At 35.8% G+C, this 24,046-nt stretch overlaps 1 protein-coding gene across 1 annotated transcript; it reads left to right on the top strand.

Annotated features, from left to right (window-relative positions):
- The first annotated feature begins 15,060 nt into the window (after positions 1 to 15,060).
- Positions 15,061 to 16,113, top strand: LOC127840586 (ribonuclease H1-like). The gene has a single exon (XM_052368995.1). The coding sequence runs from the start codon at positions 15,061 to 15,063 to the stop codon at positions 16,111 to 16,113; it is 1,053 nt and encodes a 350-aa protein (XP_052224955.1).
- Positions 16,114 to 24,046: the final 7,933 nt, after the last annotated feature.

Raw genomic sequence — 24,046 nt, 5'->3', positions numbered from 1 at the left:
ATGATGAATATGATTTATAATGCTTATGAACATGTGTTGACCTGGAGCTCCTGCAGTTAAGACTCAAAATGTGGGAAGAATTTTAAATATTAAGAGCTTAATTCTATGCATTAATCTCTGACTCACTGAAAAACATAAGTTGACATGGTCTTGTGCCATGTGGGTCAACCCGAGTACCTAATTTAAGCTCCATCTATATTGTATTGTCACCACCGAAACAATTTACATTGACCCTGGTCGCAGAATGGAAATTCGAATACTGGTTGCTGGTGTGACTGCACCAAATTGGCCTTTATTATCAGGCGATCAATTACTTGAAAATGAAAATCTACAGTGGAAACTTTTTCGCATTATAATTATTATTAATATTTATTATTGTTACAGTTACATGTAGGTTGTGTCAATACCATCAGTGAATTCGTAGAAACATGGGATATTACGTAACCGAATGCATTGATGGTGTGTACATCACAATTTCAGCAAGAAAGATTTTTCAGATACCAAATAGACAATTTTATGTGTTAAGTTTCTTTTTGATAAATTAATGCAGTTGTTTTTTACTAACAATATAATATCACCACTATTGAATGCCCATAATCTATGAGCTGTTAGTTTCCATTTTTAGCTCATCTATTTTTTGAAAAAAAATTATGAGCTATTGTCATCACCTTGGCGTCGGCGTCGGCGTTGGCGTTGGCGTTGGCGTTGGCGTTGGCGTCGGCGTCCGGTTAAGTTTTGCGTTTAGGTCCACTTTTCTCAGAAAGTATCAATGCTATTGCATTCAAACTTGGTACACTTACTTACTATCATGAGGGGACTAGGCAGGCAAAGTTAGATAACTCTGGCGTGCATTTTGACAGAATTATGTGCCCTTTTTATACTTAAAAAATTGACAATTTTGGTTAAGTTTTGCGTTTAGTTCCACTTTTCTCAGTAAGTATCAATGCTATTGCATTCAAACTTGGTACACTTACTTACTATCATTGAGGGGACTGGGCAGGCAAAGTTAGATAACTCTGGCATGCATTTTGACAGAATTATGTGCCCTTTTTATACTTAGAAAATTGACAATTTTGGTTAAGTTTTGTGTTTAGGTCCATTTTATTCCTTAAGCATCAAAGCTATTGCTTTCATACTTGCAACACTTACTAACTATCATAAGGGGACTGTGCAGGCAAAGTAATGTAACTCTGACTGGCATTTTGACAGAATTATGTGCCCTTTTTATACTTAGAAAATTGAAAATTTGATTAAGTTTTGTGTTTAGGTCCACTTTATTCCTACAGTATCAAAGCTATTGCTTTCATACTTGCAAGATTTATGAACTATCATAAGGGGACGGTGCAGGCAAAGTTATGTAACTCTGACTGGCATTTGGACGGAATTATGGGCCCTTTATACTTAGAAAATTGAAAATTTGGTTAAGATTTATGTTTTGGTCACTTTACCCCTAAAGTATCATAGATATTGCTTTCATACTTGGAACACTCACAAACTATCATAAGGGTACAGTAAAAGGACAAGTTGCATAACTCTGGTTGTCATTGTTACGGAATTATGGCCCTTTTTTGACTTAGTAACTTTTAATATATGGTTAAATTTTGTGTTTCGATCCACTCGAAGTATCAAGGCTATTGCTTTCAAACTTCAAATACTTACATGCTATCATGAGGTTACTGTACCTGGCAACTTGAATTTTACTTTGACCTTTGAATGACCTTGACTCTCAAGGTCAAATTATTAAATTTTGGTAAAATTGCCATAACTTCTTTATTTATGATTAGATTTGATTGATACTTTGATGAAACTACTCTTACCTGACATACCACAATAGACTTCACCCAAACCATCCCCCGTGCCCTCCCCCCCCTCCCCCCCCTCCCCCCCCCCAAATTTTTTTTTTTTTTTTTTTTTTTTTTATTAGATCATCTCACAAATGACCACCACACCCTCACACTATACCCCCACCCCACCCCCCCCACCCCCCCCCCCCCCCCCCCAAATTTTTTTTTTTATTTTTTTTTATTTTTTTTTTTTTTTTAAGATCATCTCACAAATTATCACCACACCCTCACACTATACCCCCCCCCCCCCCCGATTTTTTTATTTTTTTTTTTTTTTTCGCTTTTTTGGAAGATAATGTAATAAATGTCCACAACCCCACACTATACACCCCTCTTCACTCCACTCCTCCCTCCTTTGTGATTGAAAATGAGAGTCCCTTCACCTTTAAAAAGAAAATAGATGAGCGGTCTGCACCCGCAAGGCGGTGCTCTTGTTATTTAATGTCATTTATTAATATAAAAAAAATCCAAATAGTGCCTTATGCCCTCTTAAATACATGCATCCAGTCTTATCTTATTTTGTCACCTTAGAACCCTAGAGAGCACAGTCACCCCCGGTTTATTAGATTACAATCAGTAACACAGTAACTGATAAGCTGAAGGACACACTCCACACAAATATCTTATTATCTCCAGGTCATACTATCTTGAGATTTGAGTTTTTTTGTATTAATTTTAAATGAATACGAAATAAGTTGTTTATTTTATTGAGGAAAACAAGTATTATAATAATTGTTTTAAACAATGTGTTGGCATGGTAAATCTATCAGTTGTATTTGAGTTAATTATTGAGAATGATGGGCTAATAAATCTGCAGATTAATTTCACAAAGACAATATTATTAGTTTTAAATACATAGTTTTATTTGTTTGTAATATTACTGGCAATCTTCTTAGTTTTTTTCTACAAATCCTTACTTTTTGTTTATCCCTTTACCCCTTATATACGTATTTTGACGCATTTGTAGTCCCTTAGAAAGTTATATTTAATTCAAGAACTTTCTTACTAGATCTAAGTTTTAAAGGCTTCATTTCCAACCCTTAGATACTGGTGAGCAGCAAACAGCATAAAACCTGAACAGCCTGCGTGTTACTCAAAGGCTGTTCTGAATTTATGCTGTTTGCACATAGCCACTTCCACTTTGCTTTTGTGTGGGAAAGGGTTAAACAAGTGTTATATTTTTATGCTTCCCGAAATAAAATTTTGGCGGAGCAAAAGGGAGCATATAGTGGCCAGTTTGTCCTTCCTTCCTTCCTTCCTTACTTCTTTACGTCACACTTTTGTTACGGTTTCTCATAGCGCCTTCAATACTTTACCGATCTCTTTCATATTTGGCATGTAGGTACCTTGCATGGACCTCTACTTTTGATGACGCTTGATGTCATTTGGGGTCAAGGTCACCGAGGCTAATAATAGATTTTCTGTCACTCTTTTGTTACAGTTTTTCATAGGGCCTTCACTATTTTACGGATCTCTTTCATATTTGGCATGTAGGTACCTTGCATGGACCTCTACCTTTTGATGAGGTTTGAGGTCACTGGGTTCAAGGTCAAGGTCACCGAGGCCTAATAATAGATTTTCTGTCACGCTTTTGTTACAGTTTCTCATAGGGCCTTCACTACTTTACTGATCTCTTTCATATTTGGCATGTGGGTACCTTGCATGGACCTCTACCTTTTGATGAGGTTTGAGGTCACTGGGTTCAAGGTCAAGGTCACCGAGGCTAATAATAGATTTTCCGTCACGCTTTTGTTACAGTTTCTCATAGGGCCTTCAATACTTTACCGATCTCTTTCATATTTGGCATGTAGGTACCTTGCATGGACCTCTACTTTTTGATGAGGTTTGAGGTCACTGGGTTAAAGGTCAAGGTCACCGAGGCTAATAATATATTTTTCTGTCACACTTTTGTTACAGTTTTTCATAGCGCCTTCAATATTTTACTGATCTCTTACATATTTGGCATGTAGGTACCTTACATAGACCTCTACCTTTTGATGACGCTTGATGTCATTTGGGGTCAAGGTCACTGAGGCTAATAATAGATTTTTTTTAGGTGGTTATTAACACATAGATTGATAAAGCGCATCATCGGGGAGCATCCATCGTTTTCAACGATACTTGTTGTTAGGAGTTAACTAAGGAGTTATAATGCTAGGGTCAAAAAGTGATTGAAAAAGTACCAAACAAATAATTGTGCAAATGGGGTGTCACTGGGCCAATTGTTGTACTGCTCATTTGACACTTTACAGTAAAACTTGTTGTTCAATGTCATAAGTTGGCAGTCATTTAGTCCAGCCCAAAAAAGGGACCTTTTACACAATTCAATATTCAGACTCATAATTTAAGATTCAATGTGACAGACTTACAATTGATATAAGGGCTTCTAAATGCTCACACCTCACATCAAAGATGATAAACAGTCTCTGGAAAAACAACAATGAGATTTCAATCAGGCAACATTCATTTTAATTTGTTCCCAGCATTTCATAAGCACTTTTTATATTGATCATTAAATTGTTCATCATCATCCATAAATAAACATTTAAAATGTATTTACAATTTCTTTTGAACATTCTCTCCAAATGCTTTGTGACACTATTTCCAAAATTCTATCAGAAATTGTGTTTTTGTTTTGTCTCTTTTTAATTGACCAGTCGCCAAAGTATCGATCGCTGTGCCCACAGTTTTCGATCAGCCAATCCGATATCGATTTTTCACACACCCCTCAGCAACGCTTATCTGGCCGCCATTTTGTCCGACAAACAAAGCGTGTAGTACATATGGAATGGACGTAAATTTTAAGAGTTAACACAGATTTTATATCAAATGCATGACCATTACTGTTCGATCATTATTCAAAATTGTAGGTGCTATACATACTTTATAAAAGGTTATTATTTTATCTTTATATCTTGAACAAAGGTTATTATTTTATCTTTATTTCTTGAACATATGAACGAGTAATGAGAAAACGAACACAATAAATAGTTTAACCACAACAGTTGTGTGTTCTATAAAACGTGTTAAACTGTTTGATGCATAATATTATTAAGCAGTTTTGGCAACATAATAATTGCCACACGTGCTTATTTATCTCAGCGTAATTGTCGATGATTAATAAATGACAGTATGTTGCGTGGATCTCAGAATGAAGGAACATTAAGGCATTGTTAGGTACTGTACACAATAAAAGAAAACTATTTAATTACTTTAATGATTTCCAATTAAATAATAATTATTTATTTTCTGTGGATTATAAACAAGGGAAATCATTATAAATTGCTAACTTAAATATTGTTTTAACTAAAGATAAAACAACAAAAAGGTGATTTCAACTTGCTTAGCCAGCTTATTTAAAGCGACTTCAAGTGTAAAATGTACGACTTATAATACAACAACAATTTCTATTACAACATATATTGATACGGGGAGAAATGTGAAAATTGCAATTAACACATAAGGGCCATCTTGTTATAAATAAACAAATGCATAATATGCTAAATGTATTCAATTCGAATGTTCATTAACAGCACCGTAATACCAACATTTCATTTTTAGATAGTGAAATGTAACAGGTTCGCATTAAAAATAAATGAAATGAAATGCATATTAGACTACCTGTTAATGAAACCACGAAATTAGGCCTGTATTAAATTATGATTACAATCAAAATTTAATTTATATCTAAATAAAAAAATGGGTGTCTTTTTAAAAATTTAAACATTTTTACTAAACAAAAAAAACATCATGATATGGATGTGTCATTTGCATTTAATAAAAATATTTCAAAATTATATATGAATAGCCACCGGATTCACTGTCAGACGGTTTAATACAAGTTCAAAATCAATATGAAATAAATGCTCATTTTTACAATGGATTTTTCATGAACTCCCGATAATATGTATAAGAAACGTTTCTGATTGTCAGTCTGCCGTTAACTCATTTATTTTTATTACGCTATTTCTCTCTAAAGCATTTATAAGAGCTATCACACTGCAGTTAAGAAATAAACTGATAAGATAAGCTATTGGGAGACATCACCTACCCCAGTACACAGATTATCTCCAGAGCCAATTAAATATGCAGGTTTTGTTTTATGCTATAATTAGCACATGCTTAACAGTAACATGTATATGTTTCAATTGTAATTATGTGGAAGCTGTTCTCGGTCAGCTGCTGGAGCGTGCGCGTCGCGACCGAGGCGAGAGTCGCCCGCAGAAGATTTTCTCACCTGTACATATTTCCTTATAGAGGGGAACTTCTGCGGGTGGCTCTGCTAATCCAGCAGAGTCTGTCACCCTCGAGCCGGACGTCTTCCACACTGCTGGGATTGCTGTCTTCTCAAAGATGCAGCGGACTTGTCACCCGCTGTTTATCGTCGAGAGTTCGCCGGCCCGGACCTGCCAGAGGTCCCGTCTGAAGAGGGCCGGGGACGGCGGGACAGCAAGACCACCAGTGTGGGGGACATACGGGACGGACCTGGGTCTTGCGCTTCTGCGCCGGGGGGAACCCAAGAACATTGAGGGGGTGGCTTTAAAGAGGGACCCTGGGGCGGCGGTACCTAGTGCGCTCAACGCGCTGGGGAAACGTCTCGGGGATGAAGACGACGGCTGATGACAACAAGTGGGCCATAAAGGCGGAGCTGTGTGCTGCAGCGGTGCTGCGTTCAGACATGAATTTGTCTTTTGAGATTGTCTAACTACCAGTGCACATTAAGGTCTCATTGGCCACCGTGCACTGGTCTATTTGGATCTAAATTATTTCTTTGGCGAATACCCGGGAAGCCGGGGTAAATTTGACCTACTTTGGCTCTAAATTAATCTTTCTCCCCTGAAAGGTCACAGGGGCAGGTCGGGCTACTATAACCTCGTGAAGAGGCCAGTAGGACCTGTAAATAAACTCTGAAATACACAGTGGAAGCTGTCTAAGCCAGCTTTTCACCTTACCTGACCTTTGTAAGACAGACTGTCCAATAAAATTTCCTGCGGCTAGACACAAATAAAGACAAATCATTTATTCCATTGTCTATATATATATATATATATATATATATATATATATACATACATATATGGTATGTCAATAAAAGATTGTGTTTTCAACAATATCATGAAAAATATTATTATCCCCACGCTTTTTGAAAAAAAGGTGGAGATATTGTGGTTATCTCCGCCGTCCGTCCGTCCGTCCGTCTGTCTGTCTGTCTGTCTGTCCGTCCGTCCTGGCCACTATCTCCTCCTACACTAAAAGCACTAGAACCTTGAAACTTACACACATGGTAGCTATGAGCATATGTGCGACCCTGCACTATTTGGAATTTTGATCTGACCCCTGGGTCAAAAGTTATAGCGGTTGGGGTGGGGCCGCGTCAGAAATTATCACTCATTTTTTTAGGTTATTTTACATTTACTTCTTTATTTCTACACCGATTCACTTCAAATTGATACTGGACCTCTCTTATGACAATACGGTCAATCTCAACCATGCATGGCCCCATTCCCAACCCTGGGGCGCCCCGCCCACATAGGCCACACCCACCAAAAATTTCCATTTACTATAATTTTTTCATTTCTACACGGATTCACTTCAAATTGATACTGAACTTTTGTTATGACATTAGGGTCAATCTCAACTATGCATGGCCCCAATCCCAACCCTGGGGCGCCCGCCCACATAGGCCACACCCACCAAAAAATTCCATTTACTATAATTTTTTCATTTCTACACGGATTCACTTCAAATTAATACTGAACTTCTCTTATGACATTAGGGTCAATCTCAACTATGCATGGCCCCATAACCAACCCTGGGGCCCCGCCCACATAGACCACACCCACCCAAAATTGCCTTTACTATAATTTCTTCATTTCTACACCGATTCACTTCAAATTGATATTGAACTTCTCTTATGACAATACAGTCAATCTCAACTATGCATGGCCCCATTACCAACCCTGGGGCGCCCCGCCCACATAGACCACACCCACCCAAAATTGCCTTTTACTATAATTTCTTCATTTCTACACCGATTCACTTCAAATCTCTTATGACAATACGGTCAATCTCAACTATGCATGGCCCCATTACCAACCCTGGGGCACACCTAGGTCAAACATTCGGCGTGGGGATACGCGTCGGCCTCTGCCGCGCCATTTCTAGTTTTTGATTATTTTAACAAGAATTATTCCACCATATTGACATTGCCAAATGTGTGGGGAATGCTTGCAAAAAAATAATAATGTTATAATATATTATACATTTTGGGAAGTAATTTTAGTATTTCTTTGCATCAATAGAAAATAACACATTTGACACTGTTTGTCATTATAGGATACATAATTTGTATGGCTGACCACTTAAACATTATTAGCCCCCCCCCCCCCCCTCCCTAGCAATTGCTGTGAGGGGTAAAAAAACACCTGGACACCCAGACGGACGGACGGCGGAGATAACCACAATATCCCCACCTTTTTTTCAAAAAGCGTGGGGATAATGACCAAAGCTACAAAAGCAAAAAAGTATCATAACTTTTTTTAAAGTGGTAATTGTAAATTATTTAGTCATTTTCATTGTGATATTCCTTTGCATAAGAAAATTACAACAGATTGTCTTACCCCCTTTTGCAGGTGATTCTTTAAGCCAAAGTTTATATTTGAAGTTTAAGTCGCTACAACTATGAAGAGTCAAACAATTCAAATTCTTAATAGTTGTAGCGACTTATTATTGAACTTCAAATATAAACTATGGATTGTATCACATATGGTAGCATTCAAAGTGCCAATTGAGTTTAAAGGCTGCCCATATTTTAATTTTTATATTTCTTTAAATAATGAAAGTATGCGAGTTTTAATTTATCCTGTATTTCAGATATTTGCATTCATCCGTTTTGATTTTCCGCAAAAATCTTGCATATTTTGAGTGACCAAAGTTTTAGAAGGGTGCATTACGTCATATAAACATGTACCGGTAATAACTGATATATTTCTAAAGTGCTCATTGTACTTCATTTAGCTCCACAGTTTCATAGTGATATTCATTTGCTTAAGAAAATGTCACAATATTTATACAGCCCATTTTGCAGGTACATGTTTAAAGCCAAAAAAAGCTTTCATCTAAACTCTTCATAGTTGTACTGACTAAAACTGAAAACATATACAATGGCTTGTATCATTACTGGTATTATTTTAAAGTGCAAATTGAGTTTTATGGCTGCCCTTATTTACATTGTGATATTCATTTAAATTATGAAATTATGCAAGTTTTAACTTTTCCAGTTTTTCAGATATTTGCATTCAGCCATTTTTATTTTCTCCAAAAAAAAGCATATTTTGAGTGACTAAAGCTAAAAAAGGATGAATTGCATCAATGATGCAATGCATCCTTTTTAGCTCCACTGGCCAGAGACCAGCGGGGCTTATGTCATGATCCTGTGTCTGTCGTGCGTGCGTGCCTGCGTTAACTTTTTCTTTAAACATCTTCTCCTATACTACAAGTCCAATTCTGATAAATCTTCTCACAAATGTTCCTGGGGTAAACCTCTTTCAAATTTGTTCAAATTATGCCCCTGGGGTCAAATTTGACCCCGCCTCGGGGGTCAATAAATTGAACATATGCTTATATAAAGCCTATTTTGTGCAAAGTTTAAAAATCTTTCTGCCCAAAACAATTGGGCCTAGTGCTACCACATTTGGTATGTAGTGACATTTAATAGTTCTCTACTTTGTTTGTTCAAATTATGCCCCTTGGGTCAAAATTGACCAAATGATATTATTGAAGATATAAAATCAGATATATTTATTTTCATATGGGACGGTAAACCTGATAAAATTAAACGAACTCATTTCAATCAGTAGAATATGGAGGTATCAGACTAACGGATATAGATTCCTTCCTGAATGCAATCAAATGCAGTTGGGTTAAAAGATATTTATGTAATACCAATACGAGTAAATGGAAATTATTCTACCAGAAAATTTTTAAAACATATGGTGACTCCTTACTTTTTGAATGTAATATCGACAATACGATCCTAGATGAAATATCAACCAAAAACTTATTTCTATCCAATGTTCTATCGGCATGGTGTTAAGTTACTCATAATTTAGAAACCAAAATAAACAGTAAAATCATTCTATGGAACAATAAAGACATAACTACAAACAATAAAACGTTTTTCTATAAACATTGGTTCGAACGAAACATAAAATATGTAGATCAATTGTACGACTACAGAATAAACAACTTCTATTCGTTTGATAACTTATGCTACATATTCGGAATACCTACAAATAACTTCCTGATGTACTACACATTGATCAAAAGTATACCCATTCATATTAAAGCTGTAACCAATACAAATAACACACCATGTACTCAAAAAACATTCGTAGAAAACATAATTGCAAAACAAAACAAAACGAACAAAATATTTTACACACTTCAAATTAAAAAACCTGCCGAAATCTCTAAAGCTCAAACTAAATGGCAAAACCTTCTTGGAGGAAAAGAATATAATTGGAAACAAATATTTGTCATGCCATATAAATGAACTACTGATAGCACACTGAGAAACTTTCAATATAAATACATCCAGAGAATCATAGCTACAAATAAACAACCTATCTAACACAAATCTATGTGATATGTGTAGTGAACATATTAAACAATAGAACACCTTTTCTGGGGGTGTAAACATATTCAATCTCTATGGAATCAATTGACAACCTTTCTAGAAAAACAACAATAAAATGTTAAACTATCCCTCTTAGACATCAGTTTAGGGGTAAATACCTTCAAAATACAAGAGGTTAATAATGCTGTGAATAACATACTAAGTAATTATATTAATGAAATATTTTATATTCAGCATGAAATACAGAAAACAAAAACCTATAATGAACTGTTTCATCAATTATTTAAAACTGAAGATTCAAATTGAAAAAGAAATTGCCCTAAACAATCATACACTTCATATATTTGAACAAAAATGGAAACACATTAAACTTTCATAAACAAGTCCAGTATGCTTTCTACCCACTTTATGCAACTCATCCTTATTCATAACTATTCTGTTTTTCTTTACAACCAACAAAAAAATTACATATTAACCTTTTTTTTATCAAAAAGAAACCACAAAAACAAAAAAGTATATATTAGCATATATTGTATAACATGGTTGAACATTATTGCTGCTACATATCATTTTGTCTTATGATCATATACACATTTTATGTCCTTTATTGAATAAAAAAATAAAAAATGGTATTTATGTGCTGATTGAGTTTTATGGTTTCCCATATTTATGCCCCCCTTCGAAGAAGAGGGGGTAGATTGTTTTGTACATGTCCGTCGGTCGGTCTGTCCGTCCACCGAATGGTTGCTGGATGATAACTCAAGAACGCTTATGCCTAGGATCATGAAACTTCATAGGTACATTGATCATGACTCGCAGATGACCCCTATCGATTTTCAGGTCACTAGGTCAAAGGTCAAGGTCACGGTGACTCGAACCAGTAAAATGATTTCCGGATGATAACTTGAGAACGCTTACGCCTAGGATCATGAAACTTCATAGGTACATTGATCATGACTCGCAGATGACCCCTATTGATTTTCAGGTCACTAGGTCAAAGGTCATGGTCAATGTGACTTGACACAGTAAAATGGTTTCCGGATGATAACTCAAGAAAGCTTACGCCTAGGATCATGAAACTTCATAGGTACATTGATTATGACTCGCAGATGACCCCTATAAATTTTCAGGTCACTAGGTCAAAGGTCAAGGTCACAGTGACAAAAAAACGTATTCACAGAATGGCTGCCATTACAACTGACAGCCCATATGGGGTGGGGCATGCATGTTTTATTTTATAATGATGTTCCTTGAAACAATCAAATTATACAAGATTTACCCCATTTTTCACACTTGCTATTAGCCATTTTTACTTTCGAAAAAACCTTCCTATTTTGAGTGATTAAAGCTATACAAATGGTGCTTGAATCATCATAACTTTCTTCTCTAAAGTGCGAATTTTATTGTATTTTGCTCACATTTGCTTAGTAAAATTCCTATCTAACAGAAGAAATGTACTACATACTTTTAATCCTAATTGGCAGATGCATGAATAAGAGAAAATGGCAATCATAACTGAAAGAATGCGATAAACTTGATTTTTTTATAAATAATTATATCTCAAGATGATTGAAATTATACAAAAATGAATAAAAAATAAATTTGTTACACAGAAATGGACTCAGGCTGGCATACACGGAGGGAGACTATGGGAAATTACAGTTGACAAGTGTTTTTGCTAGTATTTCAATGGAATTAAAGCTCAAATTCCACCTGTGAATGTTAATTACAGTAAAGTAATTTTAAGTATAATATGATAATGGTTCATAAGTATTGATTTTTTAAACAATGAACAACTGAGCATATCTCAGTATCTGGATTCAATTTAAGTGCACACAGAGATGGATTTCTCCTTTTTTAACTGTCCTTAATATCCATAAAAACCACCCAAGAAATATGTCAAATTGACACCAGTTACTAATGTTGTGAAATATTTCATACAGAACTGCCAATTTTGTCATCTAGTTTATGGGCATATGGGTGTTGAAATGCGCTTTATCAGTTGATGTATCTCAAATTTATAATGGCAAACTCAGTATGGTGCCAGATAAGAGAATAGCCCTCCCCAATTAAATCAACTTTTTATAATAATTTAAACATTTATAATTTGGCTTCATTCTCATTCACAATCTTACTTTGTGTAAATTAGTATAAATAATGGTTTGTTTATTTTGTGTAGTTAAAACCATCGAAGAATGTGCTTAATTAAAAAAGTGCTTCAGTTTTATAAGTTAAGGAAAGTTTTAATAAATTTATCATTAAATATATGATTTAATTTATAAATTTAGTTTTGAAACAAGAGTCATTTAATAATTAAGATAAGAATTTAATTAATAATTTAATTTTAATCCATTGATCAAGGAATATTGAATCTAAGAATTTAATTTAAAACAGTTGCTTGTTGATCAATTTATAATATAGGAAGATAATTTAATAAGGTGTCTTAGCTCAGGTAATATTAAATACCACACAATACCTGGAAATAAGACAGCATTTTGTCTTATTACCAGTAATTGTGTGGTGTAAATGGTGGATTGGTTGTTTATTGTCTTTCGGTGTTCATTTGCTGAAATATGACAATGAATTTATAAAAATGAAGCTCATTCTATGACAAGAAAAGGAATTTTGTATAATGGAAGAGTTTTTAAGTTACAATATTCATGTAACACACATAAATCCTATTTTAAAGGTAACTGGCCGTCAACTGCAGTAGTCTGTTATATCTTATGGAGAAATTGCCATTATTACAATATGCAGTAACAAGTCAACTAAACAGCCCGAATGTTGTTGGGTTACAATGGTTAAAATGCTGATAGAAATAAACAGAATTCACATATGAAACATTATAAATTGCATGCTTATGTGCCTTCTTTATAAATTCCATGAGGCCTTATATTTTATGCCCCTGGTAGGGTGGCATATAGCAGTTGAACTGTCTGTCAGTATGTCAGTCTGTCTGTCCGAAAAAAAAATTAACGTTGGCCATAACTTTTGCAATATTGAAGATAGCAACTTGATATTTGGCATGCATGTGTATCTCATGAATCCACACATTTTGAGTGGTGCAAGTTCAAGGTCAAGGTCATCCTTCAAGGTCAAAGGTCAAATTGCGGCGCAGTAGGGGGCATTGTGTTTCTGATGAACACATCTCTTGTTTTATCTAAATTTAGAATAGCATATAATACATTTCATATTATTTGGTGTTTATCTGATATGCTCATTTGTATTTTCAGTTTGGCCATGCCCAGAAGGGAGTGACTGAGGTATGGGGTGCAGAAGAAGCACAAGCCATCTCGACATGATGAATCATCCCCAACAGCACTTGACAATGGTTTCCTGCTCGATGAGGATGAATCCATAACTGAGAACTGAGGATGATACTTCTCTCAACACTGCATTGTATGAAGACAAAGCAACTCAGTGTGGTTAGTCATCGTCAACAACAGAACAAGACTCAGCTGACGTTGGAGACTGTCAAGTTGAGATCACTGTGCCTATCAGGGTTGAGTGTTACATACTGAACGAAGTGATCCAAATCCATTTATTGTCAATACGCACGCTAGAGACCTGGACATTCGCTGTTTACATTCAGATCAAAGCATGGCAAAACATATTTAAGGATGAAAATATGTGTTAATGAAGCAGGACACACTACTGAATATCATGGTTAGGAAGTTGCCCAGAACCATTTTTTGTGGGAACAAATTTCTAGTGATTATCTTTTTGCCCTTAAGCTCACCTGAGCACATTGTGCTAATGGTGAGCTTTTTTGATCGCCTTTTGTCAGTCGTGCGGTGCGTGTTGTGTGGCGTCAACATTTGCCTTGTAAAAAATAATGAGGCCACATTAATTGTCCAAACTTCATGAAATTTGGTCAGAACATTTTTCCAAATGAAATCTTGGACAAGTTAAAAAATGGTTCCGGTTTATTGTCCGTCATCATGAAACTTGGTCAGAAGATTTGTCCCAATGATATCTTGGGCAAGTTCAAAAATGGTTCCGGTTGGTTCAAAAACATGGGCACCAGGGGGCGGGGCATTTTTCCTTATATGTCTATATATAGCTATAGAAAAACCTTTTTAACACTATAGAGTGTCCCAATGATCAGGGACTACCCTAGGCCTTAAAAATAGGGAGAAGTGACTTCTCCTTTTTTCTGAAACAGGGAGAAGTTTGGGAAATCAGGGAGACATTTGTGCGAACAATATCAAAAACAAAACATGTTCATTTCACAACTTTTATTATTTCTATCATTATACTACAATGTATGCGTATTTGTAAAAAACAATAAATTCTCATTGAAATCTACTATCTATTTAAGTAATTTAAGATATGAACCGGTAGCCCCTTTTCATCACATTTATCGTCATTATTTTACCATCATTCCTATGACTGCTTTTGTAACAAAACACAATCGTAATGCATAGAACATCTAGTAGGCCTATATCTATTACTGTTTATCCGAATACTATACACGTCCGAAATATGTACACTTAAGAATGCCTTACCTGTTTAACTTTAATAATCCAATTTTTCCTTGTTGTTATCTGGTTTAACCAAACGTGGAAGCCACACCTCATGAAAGCAGAAGGAAGGGCCCGAAGAAAACTTGCAATGATGCGAAAGCTTGCGGGAACTACATGGGGGGCAAATGAGCACATACTCAAGACAGTCTATCAAGGCACAGTGAGACCCCAACTAGAGTATAGTTCCCCCACATGGTCTTCCACAGCCAAATCCAATCGCCAGGCTCTGGATAAAATCCAGAACCAAGCTCTGCGCATCATGACAGGAGCAACCAAGTCCACACCAATTGCCTTCATGGAAAAGATAACAGGAATACAACCACTTCAAGAAAGAAGAGATGTCAAAATCCTGCTTCAGACAGAGAAGTATAAATGTCTAACGGATCACCCCATGTCAGCCAGAGTTAAAGGGTACACCAAAAATCGGATCAAGCGTAGCAGCTTTGTACACGAAGCTAAGAAGCTGGACAAGGCCTATGCAACGGATCTGACCATCCCCACCACTCCGCTTGGTCAAGAAGACATCATAGATCCATTACAAAATGACCTGTCAAATGTTGCAGTAAGATCCAGTGTTCCTCACCTACAGCCAGGTAAACAAGAGGATGAGCATATCAGAAAGAGCCTCACACTTGCCATGATCGATGACGAATACCCAAGAGAGGCATGGACTCATGTCTACACAGACGGTTCTGCCACTAGAGCAGTCATAAATGGAGGTGCTGGCATCGTCATTCTGTACCCATCCGGAAAACGAGAAACACATCATGCAGCAACCGGAACACACTGTAGCAACTACAGAGCAGAGACTTTAGCCCTCATGAAGGCAGTGTCAATGATTGAAGACTCGACCGAAGATGTCAACTCGATAGTCTTCTTTACAGATGCCATGTCTGTATTAGAAGCCCTGACCAACAACAAGGTTCCTCAGCTTGCAAATGCCTTACAAAGAATCAGCACCAACCTAAACGTGACCCTCCAGTGGATCCCAGCACACTGTGGAGTGGCCGGAAATGAAGATGCTGACCAACTGGCAAAACAAGGTGCTCAGTTAGATCAGCCACCTGTGCAAGTAAGCTACAAGGAGAACTGTTACCATCATTAAATCACTTACCCGGCCAAGACAAGAGGCAGATGCATATCATCTCCTAAGCAGGGCAGAGCAAGTGATAATGGTCAGACTCCGATCAGGGCACAACCGACTCAATGCACACATGCATAAAAAATACAGACTGGCCCCGTCACCGACCTGTCCATGTGGCACAGAAGACCAAACAGCTGAACACATCCTCCAAAGATGTAAACGTCACGACCAGGAGCGAGCTACAAAGTGGCCCCAGGACACAACCCTCCATCAGAAACTTTATGGAGACGTGGATGACCTGAGACGGACCACATCATTTATCGAAGAAACTGGTGTGATCGTGTAGAGCGAACGCCAAGAAGAAGAAGAAGATCTGGTTTAACAAACCTTATCAAATGTTTGTTAAAACCAGTTAATGCTTCATCCATTACTTAATCACCATTACTTGTAATTTGAATTGCCAGCTATGAATTGAACGCGGGTTGAATGTTACAATGTCCGCCATTTGCAATGTCGAAGGTCATAACGTAGCAATTTAATTCATACTCGGAAAATTTATATCTAATGGAGGAATTGTTTCCTCAATGTTTATGTGTAGTATTATGACTTGTTAATATAAAAAATGAATGTGATTGCAGTTTATATCAGACGGGTGTTTAATACTCGTAATTATCGGTGGATTATCAAACTGACAAAACTCGCTGGACTTAACTTAATCGTGGATCTACGTAATTAATAGACATTTGATCAATTTTGTTTTTCTTTAATTATTTTTGCCGACTTTCTTTAACCATGCCGTCTGCGAAAAAACTGCAATTATCGGATGGTCAAACAATTATCACGTTATTATTAGACAACTTGCGGCACGCGCGAAGAGGCACGAGTGTGTTGTTATAGGAACCAATATTAAGGGACTGCTTTGTCACGGTCAATTAACGATCCGTGCGGGGGGTAAATTGTGTAACCGTTAGATAAACAACAAACAATAAACTTGCTAATCGCCTACGGGCGGTAGCACGCATTGGCAATACTAATCGGGCGGCTTGATTTTCGCTTTTCCGGTCTTGTTTACTAAAAAAATCGGGCGACTTGATTTTCGCTTTTCTGGGCTCGTAGGGCGTTATCACGGGCGTTAGAGCGAAATTATCGCCCGTAGTCGCCCGTAGGGTAGTCCCTGATGATATCATGAAAAACATGGCCACCAAGGGGCAGGGCTTTTTTCCTTACATGACTGTGGTAAAAACATGTTAACACTCTCAGTCGCATTTATAGTCCAATCTCCATGATGAAAAATTCTTATGTGATTATGATTTTTCCTTAGCAACATTAATACCCTGCCCTATACGATAATGGCTCTTATGCTTACATGTTTGTTGCCTGCATAACTGCAGAATATTAGCTGTTTTCTCCCAATATGTTATTAATTTTGTAATATCAACAACTTGCTTAATACGTGTAATAAATTGCTTATTTTTTTATGCCAGGTGTATTGATATGTGTTCATGAATGATGAAGTTTTGATGAAATATCATTAAATTGTAAAAAACTATGTTCATGCATTTTTTTTATTGCACAGACTAAAATTGTTTCAGTGGAAACCTTCTAAACCGGATCCTCTCTAAACCGGAATTATCTCTAAACCGGACAAATTGTCCGGTCCCATTTTTTCCCCTATAAAACCATGCGTAAAATATCTCCTCAAGACCGGAATCCCCTCAATTCCGAATGCCGGTCATTCTTTGGATCAAAATTGGGTCATTCCATACGTAATTGTACCTCTCTAAACCGCTCAGGGCCGGTTAATTGCACCTAAGACCTAGTGTCAGAAAGTTGTAAATACATTAAAGATGCGTGAAATTAATAAAGGTGGTCGAAAAAATTGCTTACTGTAAAAATCGCAAAACAATTTAAAGATACTTGTCCTGTGATGTACATATCGATCAATGGAGGTGATAATACTGATTATAATTACTGATAACGAGCATAGAGTACTTTAGTTTTTTGTTTTTTTTTATATAGGAAGCCGTGCTAAATTGTAATAATGTTAATGCTATTTAATTTTGTGGTGTTTATCACAATTGCTAATTAAGTGTCATGTGCAATGGTGATTTGCAGAGTTATTGAAGCAGTTGCATTAAGAAATTCATTCAGATTTTCAAACTGTTAACTATGACTACAAATGTCCGAACCTCCTTCTAAGCGAATGCACGTGGATTGTCCCTACAAGACAAAATCAAATTGATCAAAGAGTCAAAGATGTTCCCTAAACCTACATTAAAGATGCTGTCAGAGAAATATGGGGTAGGAAAATCGACGATCGGGGATATCGTGCGAAAAAAGTAAATTCACATAACAAATGCATACATATAAAATAGTTTGTTTTTCAGGGTGCACTGTTTGATTTTATTGTGACTGATATTGTTGATATATGTAAATAAACTATTAAAATTTGCTGAAAGCGTTTGTTCCACATTAGGCTATGTAATTGACTTTCTGAAAGTAAAATAGTCAATGTCCCCTCTAAACCGGAATCCTCTCTAAACCGAAATTTCCGGTTGGTCCCGGGGTTGTCCGATTTAGACGGGTTCCACTGTACTACAGAGGTTTATTTAGAGACTGTATCACATACATGGTTGCATAAGCTCCTCTGTAGAAGCCGGAACACATTTCATTTAGTGTATCATTATGTACATAAGGAGACATACTTTTAAAGTTTAGATTGTGCTTTTTAACAACACATGGAATCCATATGTTCTTTTCATTAACTTTTTGCATTCTGGGCACTCATACACAACTGACTGATTAATGTCCTAAACAAATTCACTATCACAATGTTCATCCTCGTCATCCCATGACACAAAATCCACCTAAGACATGTTGACGAAACACAGAAAAGTCACTTATTAACTTGATCGATATGCTTAATATCGGAGAATGGCACAGTATACGGGTCTGAAGATTTCTATACATATACTCTAGGTGGTAATGTTATTTATTATTGGTAAAATTGTGCATTGAATTAAGCGGTAATTTAAGAGAGCAACGAACACAAACAGCAGATTAGAGCAGACCAAGAACAGATTCTCTCCATAAGAAGAAAAACTTGTTCAGAGCTTTATTCAAATTATACTACAGGTAAATGGCATTTGGATTATTCAAATTTGAACAATGCAATTAAAATAAGAAACAAAAATCGAATTAAAACAACCTATTATTAGTTGTTTGTCGTAAGATTCCTATCGCTCCTTTATCTCATTGCAAAGGCCATTCATATACCGGTAATCATTGTTTTTTTTTCAAACTGGAGCCAGATAAAATCGCTTAATAAAACAATGCGGCATGTGATTTATTTTAATTGGCACATTACCGTTGAGTTTATACCGCATACATTCTCATTTTAATAATACATAACATATTTGTTTCAAATCACAAAAACTGGAATGCGAAAGCGTGTTTTAGAAATGTTGATTAGCGTGTTTACTTCCGTTGCAACCGTCAAACAGTTGCGCGTTTAAATCTCGCCAAAACCACTGGATGTGCGAGAGTTTGCCGATATTTGGCGAGCTGCCTATCTCTGTTATCTAGGTGTCTGATAAAACTAATAACTGCTGTGTTGTTTTTTCATCCTTTCCATTTGTCTTTTTTATATGTCTGTCAAATACAGGGCATATTAAGGGATTACCTATGTCATGCCTGGGGTCGGGCAGCTTCCAGTACTTTGTCCGGAGTATAAGTCTTTAACTATAACACCTATTCACATGAAACTTCATATATGGATAGATCTCACTGATGAGAAGATCAGTGCACAAGAACTATAGCTTTAGCCCCTGCATTACTTTATTTATCTCACTTTTTTATTGTCCGGGTCATAACGTAATTACAATAAGGCCCATTGACATCAAACTTTGAACAAAGGTAGGTGGTGGTGTGTAGAAGTGCAGCGTTCAACAATCATAAGTCGAGAACTCTGGCTTTCATATTTTACAATTCTATGCCTTTGTTGGTTTCACCTTTTTTCTTGGTTTCCCGTTTTCCTGAAACTACTAGTTCATGATTGAAAATTAAGTTTTTATTACATTTAGAAAGGAAATCATGCTGCTTATATGGGTTATATCGAATATTTCAGCTGTGTGTGGTATTTTGTATTTTATACACAATAATGAAAAGTGATCTAAGTCCTTGATGTAATATGTCTGTTTAGAGGGAAAAAGACAGCACAGGAACAAACGTCTGGGATATCATATCCTTTTCAGAAAACAAAACAGTTAATAACTGAAACTGCAAATATAACTCAAATGAATTTAAACATCATCGATTCTATTGGAGAAGTGGTGTTGTGTCCCATAATTGAAACTAGCCAGTACTGTATGTTTCAAGAAGACTCCCGCATGTCTCTGCTAATAACGCTACCAGTGAACGGTGTTGTTAAAGATAAAAAACAAACACCTACAATAACAAAACAATGAACCTAACACACTGCCCTATTCAGGCATTTTGTGTAAAAAAAACTTGTGGAATGTAACCGGTACACTAAGGTACGACATTGCACCGAAAATGTTTGCAAGCTAAATTTCTAGGAAAAAAACCTCCAAAACTGTTACACGGGAATAAACAACAAAAGAAATACAATTCCGAATGACAATAAGTATGCTTTCAATGTTATTGTCTTTCTGGATTGTATTTATCATCACAGTAATGGATAAAGCAACGTTTGGATTATCAAAAGGTAAATGTAATATATTTTTGAGGTAAGTCACTTAATTATTTATGCATTGAGTCTTTAAAATTATGGAACGTTTTAAATTCATCTTTCCAGAAATATCAATATGTGGGTCTAATCTCTTACAAAAGACATTTTATTCAACGTAACGTACTGAGTTAAGAAAAATCAATAATTATAAATTGATTTTGACAACTTAAAAAGATTATTTAATAAAGTTTGATGACTTACTCTTTACAATGGAATATATTGCAATGGTATAAACTGTTTATTGAAGTCTGATCCCCCCTCCCTTCTCCGATCAAAATCCCATGGAAGTTCTTTATAAATTGGAGTTAGACAGGGGGCCCCCGTCAAAATCCATTGGGGTTTATTTTAAATGGGAGTTTGACGGGGTGTCCCGTGAAAACCCCGTTGGAGTTTAATGGATATGGGAGATTGACGGGATCTCCCGTCAAAACCCCACGGGGTAAGAAAATCTACAAACACTTTATTTTCTTATTAAAGTACATATTTCTTACAATTATAACTTAAACATGTGTATTTGTAAACATTGAAACAGAAAACAAAACATAGGCATTTTTTGTAAAATATAGGTAAAATTCTCCCGTCTGGAAAAAACATCCGTTGGAGAATTGCAATTCTTAACGGGGGAGACAATACTCCGTTGGGATTCCACGGGGGATGACAACTTTATCATCAAATAACTCTTCTTTCCAAAAACATTTTAACTCTTTTTTTTCAATTATATGTATGTACTCATTGCCTCCTACAAATATGCAAAATTTCATAACAATTGATCAATAAATAAAAAAAATAAGTTTGCATATAATCTGGATTTGCAAACTTAATTTGGATACTGTTTGCTCTTGTTTACAGGTTGGGGTCATGTTGGTAAAAAAGTATGCAAAATATTAAAGCAATATGTCAAGGGACAATGAAAATATTTAAGGTGGTACGCAAACTTTTACATTTACACGCTAACGTTAACGCTAACGGGATCGGGAACGCCGACGCCGAGGTGAGTAGGATAGCTCCACTATATATATTTTATATATATAATAGTCGAGCTAAAATGTATTAATTGTTGTCACCATAGTGTTGACGAAAGGATTAAATTTGCTGGTTTTACACTAATCTCTTGCTTGACATGACTGCTTATCAAAAGATTAAACTGTTGTCCACCCACTTACATAATACATTTTTCCTTAAATATACAATTACGTGTTTTTAACAAAACATACTTTGCATAAGATAATCTTTTTTTATTACTGGAAAAATCTGTTAAAAAGCTAAACACATATAAGGCAAAACAATCAGTTTGTAAGTCTTCTTTTACTACCAATCTCATAAGTAGAAGATGTGTCAGCGCGTATAGGTTATGGGTTGAAAACTGTACAAAGGTGCTCAGTTCGGTGTTAATTTAAAAGTATTAACATGGTCATATCATACCTGATAATAATGAGCACATATTTTGGTGTTCGCACTTTGTCATGTCACCCATTCTGTATTTTTGTCTGAAATAAATTAACTAAGAGTTACAGTTTTAGACAAGAATTTAAATATTTTCGACTGGATAATGAACACAACCATGTATATGGTAATAAACAACTAGAAAATTGGACAAGAAAAGAAACATAAGTATTACACTAATTGACATCATCAAATAGAATTAATCACATTGCTGACACATTAATTGTGTAGTCACTATGAATGAAATTGTTTTTGCTTACATGCTATTGTATGATTGAACACAGTTTTGCAAAGGAAATTTGATTATACAATCCTATTCCGATCACAGTTTCAGAGTTTGTCTGCTGCTGGTCAACTGTTAGACAATTACCTTAAAGTACATAAAGTGTGTTAGAATACTGTAAGGGGAATATATGCAATAAACTTGTCAACAAAATTCTATTACTTTCATTATAGAAAAGTTCAACAACAAATGGTAAATTGCGAATTGTTAAGATTTTGAAAACTTTCGGGTAAAACACACAAACTAGACAAAACTATCGTCTAGAGTATTAATTGAGACACCCACAAGGCCACAACGGCTCACACACACACCATGATTGAACAATAATGATTCATTTTACAAAAAAAAAGCTATTTGTTGGAGCAAAACAACTCAAGACGTAAAGAAAAAACTCACATTTAAAAAAGCAAGAAGTTTGTCAGAAAATAACAATGTCGATCTCTGCCCTATTGTATCAATGTTAAATAAGCTGAGGTTAATTGAAACCATATAAAAACCAAAACAAAATACGGCAAATTATTGTGCACTAACTTAATTACCTTTGTTTAGGTTATTCTTCACAACAAAACTAGTGTTTCATCACAAGAAGTGGGTTGACAAAGTACGCGAAACGGTGGTAACAAGTTTGAGTCATTTTTCTCGGAAACGACGTCAGCACCATATGGGTCAAAATCTCATTCCCAGCCATATATGTAAATGGTAATTTCATGGAATATACATCAACAACAAATATTGTTTGTCTTAAGCATATCAAATACATCAAAATTATTGTATAACAAGAGGGCCAAGATTGCCCTAGTTCGCTCACCTGAGAGGAGTCGTTTCATTCAATCTTTACCAAATGTCAAACTTTACCGAGATATTGTCCAGATAAACATCATGGTCAAGTTTCATCATCATTGAACCAAAATTCTGGCGTATGGAGTGTTTTTGTTTTTGTAAGATATGACCCGGTTACCTATATTTTGAGTTGACCCCCTTACCAAACATTAAAATTTGCTTACAAAAATAAATCTTATGACCAAGTTTCATAAAATCCGAAACACAATTGTGACCTCTAGAGTGTTTACAAGGATTTTGAATAATATAATGAAAATTTGAAAAATCTAAGGGCAATAATTATGGCATTAATTATGTGATTTTGTTCATTATCAAACTTGACGGAGATCTTTCAGCATCTTTGATAAGGAATGCTTGAGAAATATGAATGCTAGAGTGTTTACAAACCAAATGTGGACGGACAGACGGCGGACAAAGACCACTAAAAAGTGTTTCACCGATCTGAGCCATTTTCCAACTTGTCCGAGAAATCAATAAAACCAATGTATCGTCTAAGTTTCAACTATGATAAGGCAATGATTTTTTTCCGATCGGGACCATTTGCAAACTCATTTGAGATATATATAAAACCAATCTTTTCACCAAGTTTCATGATGATCGGGCAAATAATGTGACTTCTAGAGTGTTAACAAGTTTTT

The sequence above is a fragment of the Dreissena polymorpha genome, chromosome 8 (assembly GCF_020536995.1).
Source record: "Dreissena polymorpha isolate Duluth1 chromosome 8, UMN_Dpol_1.0, whole genome shotgun sequence".
Classification (NCBI taxonomy): Eukaryota; Metazoa; Mollusca; class Bivalvia; order Myida; family Dreissenidae; genus Dreissena; species Dreissena polymorpha.
The sequence above is the reverse complement of the archived record's forward strand: the minus strand, read 5'-3'. Positions and strand labels throughout refer to the sequence as shown.